The following is a 14971-nucleotide window of genomic DNA, read 5'->3' on the forward strand; positions in this document are numbered from 1 at the left end:
GAGGTAGATCTTATTGGTTTCTTCCATTTAATATGGAACTGACTTATTAGCTCTTTACAGAGGTAATTTTTTTTTTAAGTCTGTTTATTTTGAGAGAGTATGTGGGGAAGGAGCAGATAAAGAGGGAGAGAGAGAATCCCACGCAGGCTCTGTGCTGTCAGTGTGAAACCTGAAGTGAAGCTTGGTCCCACAACCCTGGGATCATGATGTGAGCCAAAACCAAGAGTTGGATGCTTAACTGATTGAGCCACCTAGGTGCCCTTTACAAAAGGTAAACTTTAAATGCTTTTCAAATCATAAAGGTAGGAGGTAGAATTGTACTATTACTACTTTGGGTCAGAAGAATGTTTAACGAGTATGGTAATTTAAATTTTTTCATGTCTAAATGATATTCAGACAAACATTATTTTCTTCTTCCTGCTTTATTCAGGTTTTTTTTCAAAATTTGAGAAAAATGCATCAATCACATATTTTAAAATTAGCCTTTGACAGGGGAATGAGATTTAACCATGATGTTGTCTTGTCAGAGTTTTGTAGAGGAGCACAAATAGGAGTTAATTCAGCAAGTTCTTTTCAAACATAAGCCAAGGCTATCCAGATCAAAATATTGGCGCCGGTGTATTTTATGATGTGGATCATCAAAGTCAGTTTTAGTTTCACATTTTAAGAAAGATGTTGACAGCATTAGAATTCCTTTGTGAGAAGAGATGAGTATGACTGTGGATGAAAGAAGACTTTGCTATGATCAGGTGTTTGAAGCACTGTCAAGCTAAAGAGGAAGGGACTTACCGTTCATTCATTCATTCGTTGAACAAATATCTAAGTGCCTATGGTGTGTTTGATGCTAGGGATATATAGATGAAAGCTACTTCTACTTATGGAAGACAGTTTAGTAAACAGAAAAATAAGAGTACCATGGGATGAGTATTAGAATGGTCTAGAGCACGGGTCTGATTTTGTACCTTCCGTGAGCTAAGAATAGTTTTTGTATTTTTATTTTATTTATTTATTTATTTATTTATTTAATTTAATTTTTTATTTTTAAAAATTTATGTCCAAATTAGTTAGCATATAGTGAAACCATGATTTCAGGAGTAGATTCCTTAATGCCCCTTACCCATTTAATAGTTTTTGTGTTTTTAAAAGTTTGTAAAAACAAACAAAAAGAAGTATGTGTGATAGAGACCACATGTGACCACGAAAGTCTAAAATATTTATTAGTTGGCCTTTTATTAAAAACATTTGCTAATTCCTAGTCAAGAGGTTAAAATGAGAATACATAACTTATAGGGAAGCTGTTTTCAATTTGATATAAGAAAGAACTTTTTAATAGTGCCATTTAATAATGGAAAGACTATATAACAATAAAGTGAGCTTTATGTCACTGTAAAATGTCAAGCAGAATTCTCCAATAGAATTTCAGCATTGGGTAGGAGACTTTATGATGTGGCTTCTAAAATGTTTTGTAGGTAGAGTTTTGTAACTCTAGCTTGTGATTTATTGTAGAAAGTAGAACATCTTTAATTGTAGCAGATCTGTGGATCTGATAGCTAGAGGAAATTTCATCATTGCTGTTTTGTTACAACGGTCATGAATACAGTCATTGAGGGGTGTATTGGTCTCACCAGTGGCAAATGTCATGATGACTGGTGCCAGAACAGTTAGATGTCTTAAAAAAGAGTGATCCGGGATGCCTGGGTGGCGCAGTCGGTTAAGCAACTGACTTCAGCTCAGGTCATGATCTCACGGTTTGTGGGTTTGAGCATCACGTCGGGCTCTGGGCTGACAGCTCAGAGCCTGGAGCCTGCTTTGGATTCTGTATCTCCCTCTCTCTCTGCCCCTCCCCCACTTGTGCTTGATCTCTGTCTCTCTCTCAAAAATAAATAAAATGTAAAAGAAAAAAAAAAAAAGAGTGATCCAAGCCATCAGTAGTTGTCTAAATGTGAGGAAATGTGGGGTCTTTGTTAAAAACCTTCAGGATTCTTAGAGGGGTAAAGGACTTCTGTTACAACGGTTTAAGAACGAGCCTCTAAACCAGGGTCAAAGAGGAATTATACCAGTAGTTCTTGGTAGTAAAGGTTATTGTTATCATTCTGCTTCTCAGTTAAAAAAACTTTATTTATTTTGAGAGAGAGAGACCGGGAAAGAATCCTGAGCAGGCTCCATGCTGTTAGCGCAGAGCCTGATGAACTCATGAACTGTGAGATCATGACCTGAGCTGAAATCAAGAGTCGGGTGCTTAACTGGCAAAGCCACCCAAGTGCCTCTGCTTCTTATTTTTAATAAATTCATTCAGTAAATAAATAATTCTATTTTGAGTGCCTACTAAGTATAGCAAATACTTTGCTAGGCACTGAGGATATAGCTGTGAATAAAGTGGATGTGGAGTTGACAACGTAGGTGGGAAGCAGGCAGGCCAAAGATGAAAACAAGAGTATGACAGTTGTGATAGGGAAGGTGTACAATGTGGTATTATAGGTATTTTGAAGTCAAGAAAGTATACTGTAGCAACAGTATTATATTCATGGTGAAAGAACAGTTGAGTTTTAACAAAATATCATGTATCCAGTTAAATTAATATTAGATACAGTGCATTAGATAAATGTTGGTTTTATAGTTTTATTTCTTTTTTTTTTTAATTTAATTTTATTTATTTTTTTAACGTTTATTTATTTTTGAGACAGAGAGAGACAGAGCATGAACGGGGGAGGGGCAGAGAGAGAGGGAGACACAGAATTGGAACCAGGCTCCAGGCTCTGAGCCATCAGCCCAGAGCCCGACGCGGGGCTCGAACTCATGGACTGTGAGATCGTGACCTGAGCTGATGTCGGACGCTCAACTGACTGAGCCACCCAGGCGCCCCTATAGTTTTATTTCTACTAAAACTTTATTCTTGTTTTATAGTTATATAAATGCTATAAAAAATAAGGAGTTTATACCTATTTTGTACATATTTAAGCACATTTAATAACAATTGTTTAAGTTGACCTTCAGAAATCCACAAGAATTATTTTTCCTTTTTTTAAAAAAAATTGTTTTTAAGTTGGAGAGAGAGAGGGAGAGAGAGATAGCAAGCAGGGGAGGTGCAGAGAGAGAGAGGGAGAGAGAGAAAGAATCCAAAGCAGGCTCCGCTCTGTCAGCACAGAGCCTGATGCGGGCTTGAACTCATGAACTGGGAGGTCATGACCTGAGCGGAAACCAAGAGCCGGACGCTTAACTGACTGAGCCACCCAGGCACCCCAAGAATTATTTTTCTTTTGAATCAACAGTTCTCAAACTTTTTGGTCATAAGACTCCTTTACATACTTTAAAATTATTGAGGACTTCAAAGAGCTTTTGTTTATGTAGGTTATTGGTATTTTCCCATATTAGAAATTAAAACTGAGAAATTTCTGAAATATTTATTAACTCATTATAAAATAACAGCTCCATTGCCACATATGTGTTAAATTACATATTTTTTTAGAAAAATAACTTTTCTGGGGTGCTTGGGTGGCTCAGTCGGTTAAGCGTCTGACTTCGGCTCAGGTCATGATCTCACGGTCTGTGAGTTCGAGCCCCCCGCGTCGGGCTCTGTGCTGACAGCTCAGAGTCTGGAGCCTGCTTCCGATTCTGTGTCTCCCTCTCTCTCTGACCCTCCCCCGTTCATGCTCTGTCTCTCTCTGTCTCAAAAACAAATAAACATTAAAAAAAAAAAATTAAAAAAAAAAAAAGAAAAATAACTTTTCTAAAACAGAAATATTTAGAAGAGTAACATTGTTTTACTTAAAACCCCTGTAATATTTGACCTCATGGAAGTCAGGTAGATTCTGATACCTGCTTCTGCATTCAATATATTGCTATATCATAGATAATGTAGCTTCTGGAAAATTCTACAGTACCCTTGTGAGAGAATGAGAGTGAATAAGGCGAATGACATCTAAATATTATATTGAATATAATTTTGACTCTAGGCACCTCCTAAGAATATTTTTGAGATGCCCAGGAACCTGTGGACTACACTTTGTTATAAGATGGAAAGAAACACTTGTAATGGATAAGGGTACTTGCTAAGAAATTAGAGTGTTTAGGGCTAGTTTGGGCTAGAGCATCCAGTGAGGGAGGAGGGAGCCACAAGTTCTTTGCTAAGTGGGAAGACCAAAGAGTAGGTTGTGGGAAAAACAAATAGAAGTCATGTTTTGGAGACCTGTATTACAGGTATTTCATCAGTTTGTAAGATGTGAGTTTGAAGTAGCTAGCAGCTTGGTTCTTGAAAGATCTCTGAAGCGTGTGCAACTCCTTGGGCAAGTGGGTCAGGACCCCGTCATGAGACAGGTGGAAGGGAAAAACTCGGTCACGATATTTTCTCTAGCAATGAATGAGATGTGGCGGTCAGGGGAGAGTGAAATATACCAAATGGGTGATGTCAGTCAAAAGATGACATGGCACAGAATATCAGTATTCTGACCAGGCCTCAGAGATGTGGCGTATCGGTATGTGAAAAAGGGGTCCTGCATCTATGTGGAAGGGAAAGTCTCATTTCCAAATCAAGTGTAGTCTTACAGTTCCTAAGGACAAGAATTAAAATATTCTTTATAGATATAAAAAAAAGAAATTAGAGTGTTTAGGTTCAGTTCTCACTCTGACACTTAAGTTATTTGTGGACAAATTAATATTTCTTAAATTTTGTAATCATGTTTCCTCATCTGCGTGATGGGTATAATAATACCTATCCTTCAAGGTTTTTTTTAAATGTACTTTAAGTGCTGGGACCTTTTCAGGCTATGAATAAATGGTAGTTGCTGCTGCTGCTATGTTACCATTCTGATGCTTATAGAAACTTCCAGATGGTGGCATATTTAGGTTCTTTATTACATGGGTAAGCTAAGAAATTAACTTTCAGCATTCACAACATTTTTATACTTCAAACTTTGCAGTCATACAAGACAACTTTGCTTCTCCTGATTTGCCTTTGCTGACATGTTTGACACAAGATCAAGAGCTTGGGTCTGATTCCTTATTTCAACAAAGTGAACTAGATTTTGCACCTCTGAGGTAGGATGGTTTATTTTTTTATTTGCATGTAACCTTTTTACTCTTTCTTTTCTTATTTTAAGTTGTTGCTAATATAAATGACTTCAGGCTAAGGTGAGACTTTGGAGTGGGGTTAGATATTCTGAGCACACACTCTGAAGGTAACAAGGCCTTAGGTTAAGACATGATGCATGTTAATTTGGTATAGTAACATATGTGTAAAAATGAGCCAGGCAACTGCAGCTTATTTAAAAATAATTTTTAATGTATTCTAGTATTTCAGGCATAGTTTATTTTTAAATTTTTATTGAGGTATAGTTGACATATAATGTTACATTAGCTTCAGGTGCACAACATAGTGATTTGACAGTTCTATTCATTATGCAGTGCTCACCATGATAAGTGTTGTACGTCTGAAACTAATGTAATACTGTGTGTCAACTATAGTCAAACAAAAAAGTTAAAAAAAAAACTATAGATGTTTACAGAGTAAAAACCTTTGCCCTTCAGCTGTGTAGTATCTTAAAATTACTTCTATGAAAAGTGTTCTGTATATAATACTAACCAGTAATTAGGTTACTGTTGTGTTTTAGGAGTAGATCACATCTTAAGGGGTGTTTAAGAACACAGTACATGACTAGTAAAAGGATCAGTGAAAGTTAAATGAGTATTAAATTAAGGTAGGTGATAATAAACATTTAAAAAGTTATTTTTAATCTTTATTTTTGAGAGAGAGAGAGAGAGACAGAGTGCGAGCGGGAGAGGGGCAGAGAGAGAGAGGGGACACAGAAACTGAAGCAACCTCCAGGCTCTGAGCTGTCAGCACAGAGCCCGCCGCAGGGCTCGAACTCAGGAACCATGAGATCAGGACCTGAGCTGAAGTTGGTCGCTCAACTGACTGAACCACCTAGGTGCCCCGATAAATTAAACGTTTTAAATAGTAAAGTTTGAATTTTTTATTTAATCTTTTTTTGGCAGCATGAAAATATTCCTAGTTTTTGGTAATAATTGTTTTAGGAGAAGGCTGAGAAAATATCAGGGTCATAAGGATGGGAGTTCATCTTCTGTTTATAAGAAATTTGCCTTGTTCAGTCATTAGCCACTTTAAGGGAATTTAAAATTAGAACTTTGTTTTTCAACACACTTTTCAAATAATCTTGATTTCAGTGTCATACCAGTTTTGTATTTTTCATGTTAGTATTTAAAAAAATGTTTTTAATGTGTTACTTATTTATTTTTAACTGTATATTTTCAGGGGAATTCCTGGTAAGTCTGAAGATACTGAATGGTTTTCTCGACCGTCGGAAGTTAGTGAAGCTGTATTCCAGGCAGCCTCAGAAGTAGCTTCAGACTTAGTTAACAGTTGCATTAGTGTATCTCAGCACTCACTTCTAGGTAGTGCAGCTGTTGGGTCTCAGCGCTCCTTTTTACCTCCTGAACAAGGGACTAAAGAAGACACTGTTTCGTCTGATACAGATGATGAACTGCAAACCTCCGAAGACTTCGATAGTTGTGATGCGCTGTGTTCATATGTGGCATGGAAGACACAAGAAGTTCAGGAGCCAGAAACCAGTTTAGCTGATGAAGGTCAAGTTTCAGTTTCAGCTTCATCTGATACAAGCGATGAATACATGACTTCTAAAGAAAGTGACAGTTTTGATGATTCTTATTCATATGTGCAGTATCGGAAACAGAAAGCTTTACAGCAGTCAGAAAAATATTTAACCAGTAAGGATCATGATTCTTACTCAGATTCATCTGACACAATTGATAAAAATAAAATTCCTGAGGGAGGTGACAATTTTAGTGCCCACTTTTCATGTATGCCATGGAACAAACAGGAAACTTCACACCATCCAGAAACATATGTGATCAGTAAGGACCGTGTTTCTTTTCCACATGAAGTTGCTCCTTGTTTTAATAACAAAATGTCACATTCTGTCTTGTGTTGTCTGTTGGAAAGAAGAGGAGAGGGCATTCCCTTGACAGCTAGTAGTCATTTTTTGGACAGTGTTTATTTAAAGGCTCCAGCTGAGAATGAGGTGAAAGACATGATGGATTCTTTGGAGGGGTGTGAAAGACATGAAGAAGGTCAGGGGAAAGAATTATCTCAAGGTTTTGAACTAAAGGAGAGTAGAAGTACCTTAGTATTTTCAGAGGTGTATCCCAGATCTTCAGAAATACAGTCTGTTGAGAGTGTTGTAGTTCCTGATAATTCTATACAAGTTTCAGAAATACATATACACTGTAGGGGACCAGATACCTCTAAGATGGAGGTGTCTGGTGGTCCTCTTCAGACTCTTAAATCCAACTTGGATGAGACATCAGAACAACTTTATTTTCAAGGGGAAAGAGACCGAAAGGCAACTTCTGCTTTTAGTGGAAAAAATGTTGATGCTTCTGAAAATGTAGCCTTTGAGGCAGTTATTGCCTCTATTGAGCCTTCCAAGAAAGAGAGTCCAGTAAATGAAATCCAAACTGACATCAATAAGTCTTTAATAAATAATAGCCAAGAAAGTGAATCAAAAAATCCATATCTTTCCCTATTAAATTATAATGATGAAAGCTCTTTCTCTGATAAGCTTAGTCATCCATGTTATGAGTCCACTCCTAGGGTGTTTGAATTAGCAGTTTCAAAACCATTGTTGCTTAAAAAAGATAATGGTGATAGTTCCCTCTATTGGCATCCTAATTTAAAGTCACTCCCCAGTGCTCCTCAGGAAATGTTTATTAAGCCACTTTCTCTTATTCCAGAGTGGAAGTCATCTGCTTCTTTGTGTGAAAAATCTCACAGCCAGGCTGTTGGTCTTGGCACAGCACAGTCAGCTTTATTTCAGTGTGATAGAGGCAATGAACCATTTCTTCCCACTGGGAAGATAGAGTCTGTTCCTGTTCTTGACCTTACAGGGAAGGTAGGATCTTCAAACATTTTTTATCCGTTGAAAGTATGGACTTCAGATTCGTTGGTTTTACAAGATTTAAAGCAGCAAACCTTGGAAGAAGTTGCAGATTCCTCAAACTATATTTTGGGTAAGAATATAAACTCTAGTAACATCATTGAAAGTCCATCTGCAGGATGGACTGTAGGAAGCAGCTTTTCAGCAAACTTGGTGACATGTGATGCAAAGTCACAAGGTACTTTACCAGTGACCAGTAACGCATCATCAGTTGCAGTTGGCCAAGAGACGTTGCTGAAAGCTGATGTAGGCCAAGATAAAATTCCTCGGCCTATGGGAGCCAAGTCCAGTTTCATTATACATACAATTATGCAAAATGACTCCTGTTTTATAGAGGGGCTGCAGGTGAAGGCTGAATCTGACGTCTGTACTCTGGATGATGATACTGAATCCTGTAGCCTAGATGAAAATGCTGTTGTACGCAGTACAAGAGTTGCTGATCTACAAAGAGAGGTAAGACACAATAAAATGATGGTTGGGGGAAATGTAGTCTTTTCTAGTATCATTTCAGGAAACGGTATTGTTACTTGTTTTTATTTTACTTCCTCTGTTGCCCAGGTATGTGACCAAGGTGACCTGACTGGAGAGTACGTTGAGCTAGCAGGTTTAAAAAATGTGCTTGATGATCTAGAGGTTTGTGACAGATTTCTGCACTGGCAATCTGCCTTACAACTGTCATCTAAGAAAGAGAGTGATTTTCAGGAGCTTGTAAGTTTTTCTGTTTGACTTTTCTTGTGGGGTAGGGAAGGAATATTTTAGTTGAAAAATGGGGATAAAAGTAAAGGGCCCATTTATATCTTCTGATACCAACATGTGGCTTACAATCTGGTCTTCATCTGACATACAAGAATATGCTCCGTTAATTTGTTACAGGTTGGCATAAAAGAACTACTTGTGTTTTGTCGACCATATTAGTGAGTTCTGTGGTGTCTTAGGAAAGGCCATCCTTTGGAGCTCCCAGGCCTTTCATCTTGAGACATGGTGGTTCATACCAGCAAGAACCTTTGGGACAGTGTTAAGATTAGACTCACTCATAGAGATAGTCGATTGTACATTTTTTTCGTTCTTGCCTTCAGTGTATAAGCCTTGGGATAAACCCTGGAAGATTTAAACATTTCTGTTTAGAACCTCCTGAAAGATTTGACTTAGGAGGTGTTTTGAAAATTTTAAGAACCAGTGTTTCCTCAGGAAGGATACTGAGGTGTTTAATGTCCACACTAGCTAGTGTCCCCAAAGGGAACTAATGCGTTCCTTTCCAGATGAGTGACATACCTGTGCATACACACATTCCTTCCCTCTCTCTCTCTATATCATTATTATTGTTACGTGTGTTTATTAGAAAATAACTTTGAGGTGTTAAGAAAGTTCTGTGTCAATCTTTCTTTTATACAGGGCTTCATTTCCTGGATCCTTGGATCCCTTGACTTTAATGTTCCATTGGTCCCATTGCCCATCCTCTTTTATCTGATACTGTCAGCTTCCTTATAATCTATCCTTATATCTTGTTAGTCATTAAATATAGTTATACAGGAGATGTTGTATACTTAATGTTACTCTCCTTTTCCTATTTTTCCACGTATAAAATTAGTATGTCATTAGAAAGTTGCTAGTTTGGGGTGCAATCATTTTTAGACATTTAGGTTCAGGCATTTGATTAGAGAAAATGAGAAAGTTATTGAGATAAACTTTTCCTTTTATTTATAATTATTGAATTTATTTAAAATTGAAATATAGAGAACCATGAGGCTAATTTTATTTTCTTTAACATTCTAAAGTAGGCATTGTTTAATTTTCAGTCTAACAGTAGTGGGATTGAAAATGATAGCTAACACTGTGTGCTCAAATACTATGCTAAGAGATTTACCTATACCTCAATTTACTTAGTCCTTTGGTCAGTCCTTTCAGGTAGGATTGTTAATATCATCCCTATTTTACAATTGATACTTAGAGGAGCTTGCTCATGATTATTTAGCAAGTAGAGGAGCTAGTATTTGAAACTAACAGTATCTATGTATTTAACTACTATACCATAAACTGCCTTCCTGTTTATTCTTTAGTGAAACCAAAGCCAAGATTTTTCATTGTTTTGGCAAGAGTAAAGGTTTTGCTAGGTGATTGGTCTAAGTCAGTTTCAGTAAGAATAAGAAATAAGTATGATCAATTTTAAACTTAGAGTTTCTAATTTTTTTGATAGACTACTTATGTAACTTAAATCAACTTTTATCTATCTATCTATTTATAGAGAGAGAGCACACATGAGTGGGGGAGGGGCAGAGAGAGAGAGGGTGAGAGAGAATCCCAAGCAGGCTCTGTGCTGTCAGCATAGAGCCTGACGTGGGGCTGAATCCCATGAACCAGGAGATCTTGACCTGAGCCGAAATCAAGAGTTGGATGCTTAACTGACCCAGCCACCCAGGTGCCCCAACTTTTTATCCACATAATATATATTTAAAGAAATGTAGATATGTGTTCAGTTAATAGTGATGTGCTAAGATTAACTCTGACCATTATTCCAAATTTTATTTGCCCTCCAGCTGTAGCCTTAAGTATAGTTTTTCAGTTTAGGGAGGATGTTCCCTGTATTGTCTTTCACTCTTAGCTCCATTCTATGATCTGGGAGTTGCATGATGCCAATATTAGGGAAACAAGGAGCTCGATATGGTAGTAATCTTCCTGCATGGCTCAGCTTGCTTTCAGAGGGTTTGCCTGCTCCTTGGTTTCTTTCTTATTCTCATCTGTGTCTCAGAAGAGTCATTCATACTTGTTTGCCTTACTTTGATACTTAACCATCATTTCTCTAAAGGATTATTTGGGCATCTACTTATGTATGATGTACCTTGGGGCCATGAAAGGAGTGGAGATTTGGAGTCAAAACTTTGTTCAGTTATCTGTTAGCTTTGTGCCTTGGGCAGATGACTTTGGAGGATCATTCTACTTATCTACAGAAAGAAATAGAAATAGTAATAACCTCATGCATTGTTACGTTGGATGGGGTAACATATATAGTAGCACTGCTTGGCTGTTTGTTCCCTTCACTGTACTGAAACTAGACTATTAGACTCTCACCAGTGGCTTCCTCCTATCCATCATTATTTTATTCTGTCTTTCTCGTTCCTAGTAGCAGCATATTACATTCTTTTAGCTTCTGTGAAAAAATACTGTTTTAGTATTCCTTATTTTGGCCATGTAACTAAATATTATTTAAGGTTTACTCTTTAGATTTATTTTTGTTTTGTTGGTTTCCCCTCTTCCACCAAGGACCTGATTTCCTCTCAAGGTTTAAATGCTGTCCTCTGTGTGATGGTTATCACCTCTATTTTTAGACCCTAATATTTTTCCTGAGGTAGATCCATATGCGATCTTGCATGAAATTTTCTTGTGAACATTCTCATCACTTCAAACATAACTTGCCTATATCAAAGAACTCAAACTTTTTTCTGAAATCAGATTGACTTGTAGATTTTCTTCGTTCTTCTAGAGGAGTTAGCATTTCTTGGTTTCTTCATCATCTTCGATTCTTTCTTCATTATTGATTAAAAACTGGGAGATAAACCAATATAGATTTTTTTCTTTCTGATTCCTCCCATTTTCAATTAGTAATGGAGATCTCCTAATGTCTTAAATAAATATTTCTCATCTTTCTCATTCTACATTTTATTTTGTATTACCTAGTCTAATATCTGTATGATTTGAAGCTTTGATATAATGAATTTTTTAAAAATTTATTTACTTAAGTTTAATTCCAGTATAGTTAACATACAGTGTTATATTAGTTTCAGGTATATAATATTCTGTACATTAGCAATTCTATACATTACTCAGTGGTCATTGTGATAAGTGTACTGTTAATCCCCTTCACCTATTTTACCCATCCCCCCAACCCCCTCCCCTCTGGTATACATCAGTTTGTTCCCTTTAGTTAAGAGTTTGTTTCTTGGTTTGTCTCTTTTTTTCTTTGTTTATTTGTTTTGTTTCGTAAATTCCACGTGAGTGAAACCATATGATATTGGTCTTTCTCTGACTTATTTCACTTAGCGTTATACCTTTTAGAGCTATCCATGTTGTTGCAAATGGCCAGATTTCATTTTTTTTTATGACTGAGCAATATTAATGAAATTTTAGTGTAGTCAAGAGTGGAATAGAAATTTTTTCTTCCTATATTTGGAAGCTCTATATTTGGAATAGAAAAACTGCTGTTCAGTACATATATGTGCCTGGGGACACACACACACACACACATGCACACACACAGTCTCTATCATATATGTGATATGTATGTTAATAAGGTGTACTTCAAAAAGTCTCCTTTAAGAGTGGGATAATTGAAAACTAAGAACTTTGTGCTATGTTTAGAGCAGAGTTTCTCTTACTATTGTCTTTTTTCTTTTTTTTTTAACTATATTCTTTGTTGTGGGGGGCTTTTCTGTATATTTTAGTATGCTGAGCAATATCCCTGGCTTCTCACTAGATGCCAGTAGCACCCCCCCCCCCCCCCCCCAACGCCCAAAGTTATGACAGTGAAAAATGTCTCCAGGCCTTGCCAGATGTTCCTTGGTTGGGGAGAGGTGGGTGGGGGCAAAATCTCCCACAGCTGAGAACCACTGGTCTAGAGAAATGTAGACCAGGGCAGAAGAAGTAGAATATTTTTACACCCTGCCAACTTCCTAAGACTGTGTTCATCATTATATATTGAAAAAACCTTGATAAAAGAGGATAGAACAAAATTTATGCTTATGTACATCTTTAGACTCTCCTGAGAGGGCGTCCAAAAGAGGGAATAATATTTTTAGGAAAATAAAACTAAAAGTGGTATATTATTTTTATATGAGAGTGAATTTGATGGAAAATTGTGTACGTTTATATACTGACATCACCAATGATGGTTTCTAATTTCTAGTAAGGACTTGCTGGGATCTGATGAAACTTGGAGAACTTTTTCAGCATTTAACCTTTACTTCATTGTCAGTTTTGTTCACTGCTGCTGCTTCTACTTTATTCTTGCTTCATTATTACTTTTGTTTAAAGAAATTTGAGGACATATGTTTTTTGGTATTTGATTGTAGACATAGTTCTTTGATGCTTTAATTTTTTCTAAACATTTGTGGGTTTCTGGAAAATATTCCTGTTTTCCTTCCTTTTCTCTTTCCTTTCACAATATATGTTTCCTTTAAAAAAAAAAATCTTTGAGCTTGTCAAGAGGAATATACCAAAGTTCAAATTCTTCAGTGATCATATTATGATATGGAACAAACTTCGAGGCTTCCTATCTGTAATAATATTCTATGCAGACAGACTTCCAGACCCTCAGAATAATTTGTAGAGCCTTCATAGAATTGACCAAACAGGATATGACTTGTATATGAATTTGGGAGGGTGGAGAATATGAACTTAAGGAACTGGCATAACTGTTTAGTATTCATTTTCATGAAAATTAGGTTTGTTTTTTTATCGGATGAAGTCTAAAATTAATGTTATTTTCTTAAAATTTTACCTCTTTTTATAGGTAGATCATTCCAATACGGACATTAATCAGTCTTTTTCATCTGTATTGCCTCCATTTGTTCCTCATGAGCTAACCAGAGAGTTGGAGTATCACTATTCAGATCTCAGAATGTTGAGGGTATCTCCCGACACTGTGCAAAAGACTCTCAAACATTTAGCAGGTATGTAGAAGAGGAGATATTGGGTGTTCTTATGGCTAGCTTGTTAAAAATATCATGCTATGGCTAATTTTTTAATTTTGAGCTCCTGCAATAATGTTAACTTTGAAATAAGTGTATTTAAATCCCCAGATCTTTTATTGGATGAACCATTTGATTTTTCATTGCATTCTTTATGACAGTGTTTAGAACTGAATTACATGGAGGAGTCTGATATTAGAGTCAGTTTATTTCTGTATTCCTTTTTGTGACTTGAAGGGAAAAAAGAAACTAATTGAGCACAAGAGAAGAGTGGATCCAAATAAGTTTGTAGAGAGGAAACTGAGAAATCACTTTTGAGGTAGAAAGCAAGATTATCTGCTGAGGGAAGCAGGAAGTGGTAAAGAAGGGTTGGAGGTTTGAGGTGAGTGGCTTGGTGCAGGTTCAGAATTTACGTTAAAGTGAATAGGGGTTGGAGCTGACCAAGGGCAAGCAGAAGAATTGGCAGATAGTTCTGAGAAGTCAGCTGAGGTGGGAGATGATTTTGTAAAGTTGTCAGCCTTAATAGAATCTCTGATCTTTGTCTGCTAAAGGACTACAGAAGGTGAGTTATAGGATTGATCTCTGGTTGAGGGATTTATTGATTGGGTGGATGTGATAGATGGAAAGCAGTGGAAGGGAATCAGTAAGAGTTGATCACCTTGGTTTCAGCCTGCTTGGAGAGAGAGAGAAGAAAAACCACAAGAGTTATTGGAGAAAGTAGAAGGTACAGTGATTTATTTATGAAGTTGAATAGATGAGGTGGATATATTTATGGAAAGAGCTAGAATAATAGGTAATTTTGGTCAGATTGAGGTGGTACATTTATTTATTTATTTATTTATTTATTTTTATTTATCTATTTATTTACTTTTTAATTTACATCCAAGTTAGCATATAGTCCAACAATGATTTCAGGAGTAGATTCCTTAATGCCCTTTACCCATTTAGCCCACCCCCCTCCCACAACCCATCCAGTAATCCTCTGTTTGTTCTCCATGTTTAAGAGTCTCTTATGTTTTGTCACCCCCTGCCTGTTATTATGTTATTTTTGCTTCCCTTCCCTTATGTTCATCTGTTTTGTCTCTTAAAGTCCTCATATGAGTGAAGTCATATGATATTTGTCTTTCTCTAATTTCGCTCAGCATAATACCCTCTAGTTCCATCCATGTAGTTGCAAATGGCAAGATTTCATTCTTTTTGATTGCCAAGTAATACTCCATTGTGTGTGTGTGTGTGTGTGTGTGTGTGTGTGTGTGTGTGCGTGTGTACATATACCACATTTTCTTTATCCATTCATCCATCGATGGACATTTGGGCTCT

At 36.7% G+C, this 14971-nt stretch overlaps 1 protein-coding gene across 3 annotated transcripts; it reads left to right on the forward strand.

Moving 5' to 3' along the window:
* Nucleotides 1–6812: 6812 nt before the first annotated feature.
* LOC125918198 (uncharacterized) lies at nt 6813–14965 on the forward strand. 3 transcript variants are annotated; one of them, XM_049624232.1, is made up of 4 exons: nt 6813–8043; nt 8305–8423; nt 8529–8678; nt 13474–14965. In XM_049624232.1, the coding sequence occupies exons 1-4, from the start codon at nt 6837–6839 to the stop codon at nt 13639–13641; spliced, it is 1644 nt and encodes a 547-aa protein (XP_049480189.1). In that variant the 5' UTR covers nt 6813–6836; the 3' UTR covers nt 13642–14965. The 3 variants fall into 3 exon arrangements, with proteins under 3 accessions (XP_049480189.1, XP_049480187.1, XP_049480188.1); XM_049624230.1 differs by having other exon boundaries at nt 6813–8423; XM_049624231.1 differs by lacking the exon at nt 8529–8678 and having other exon boundaries at nt 6813–8423.
* The last annotated feature ends 6 nt before the right edge of the window (nt 14966–14971 follow it).

This window comes from Panthera uncia, unplaced genomic scaffold (genome assembly GCF_023721935.1).
Source record: "Panthera uncia isolate 11264 unplaced genomic scaffold, Puncia_PCG_1.0 HiC_scaffold_530, whole genome shotgun sequence".
Classification (NCBI taxonomy): domain Eukaryota; kingdom Metazoa; phylum Chordata; class Mammalia; order Carnivora; family Felidae; genus Panthera; species Panthera uncia.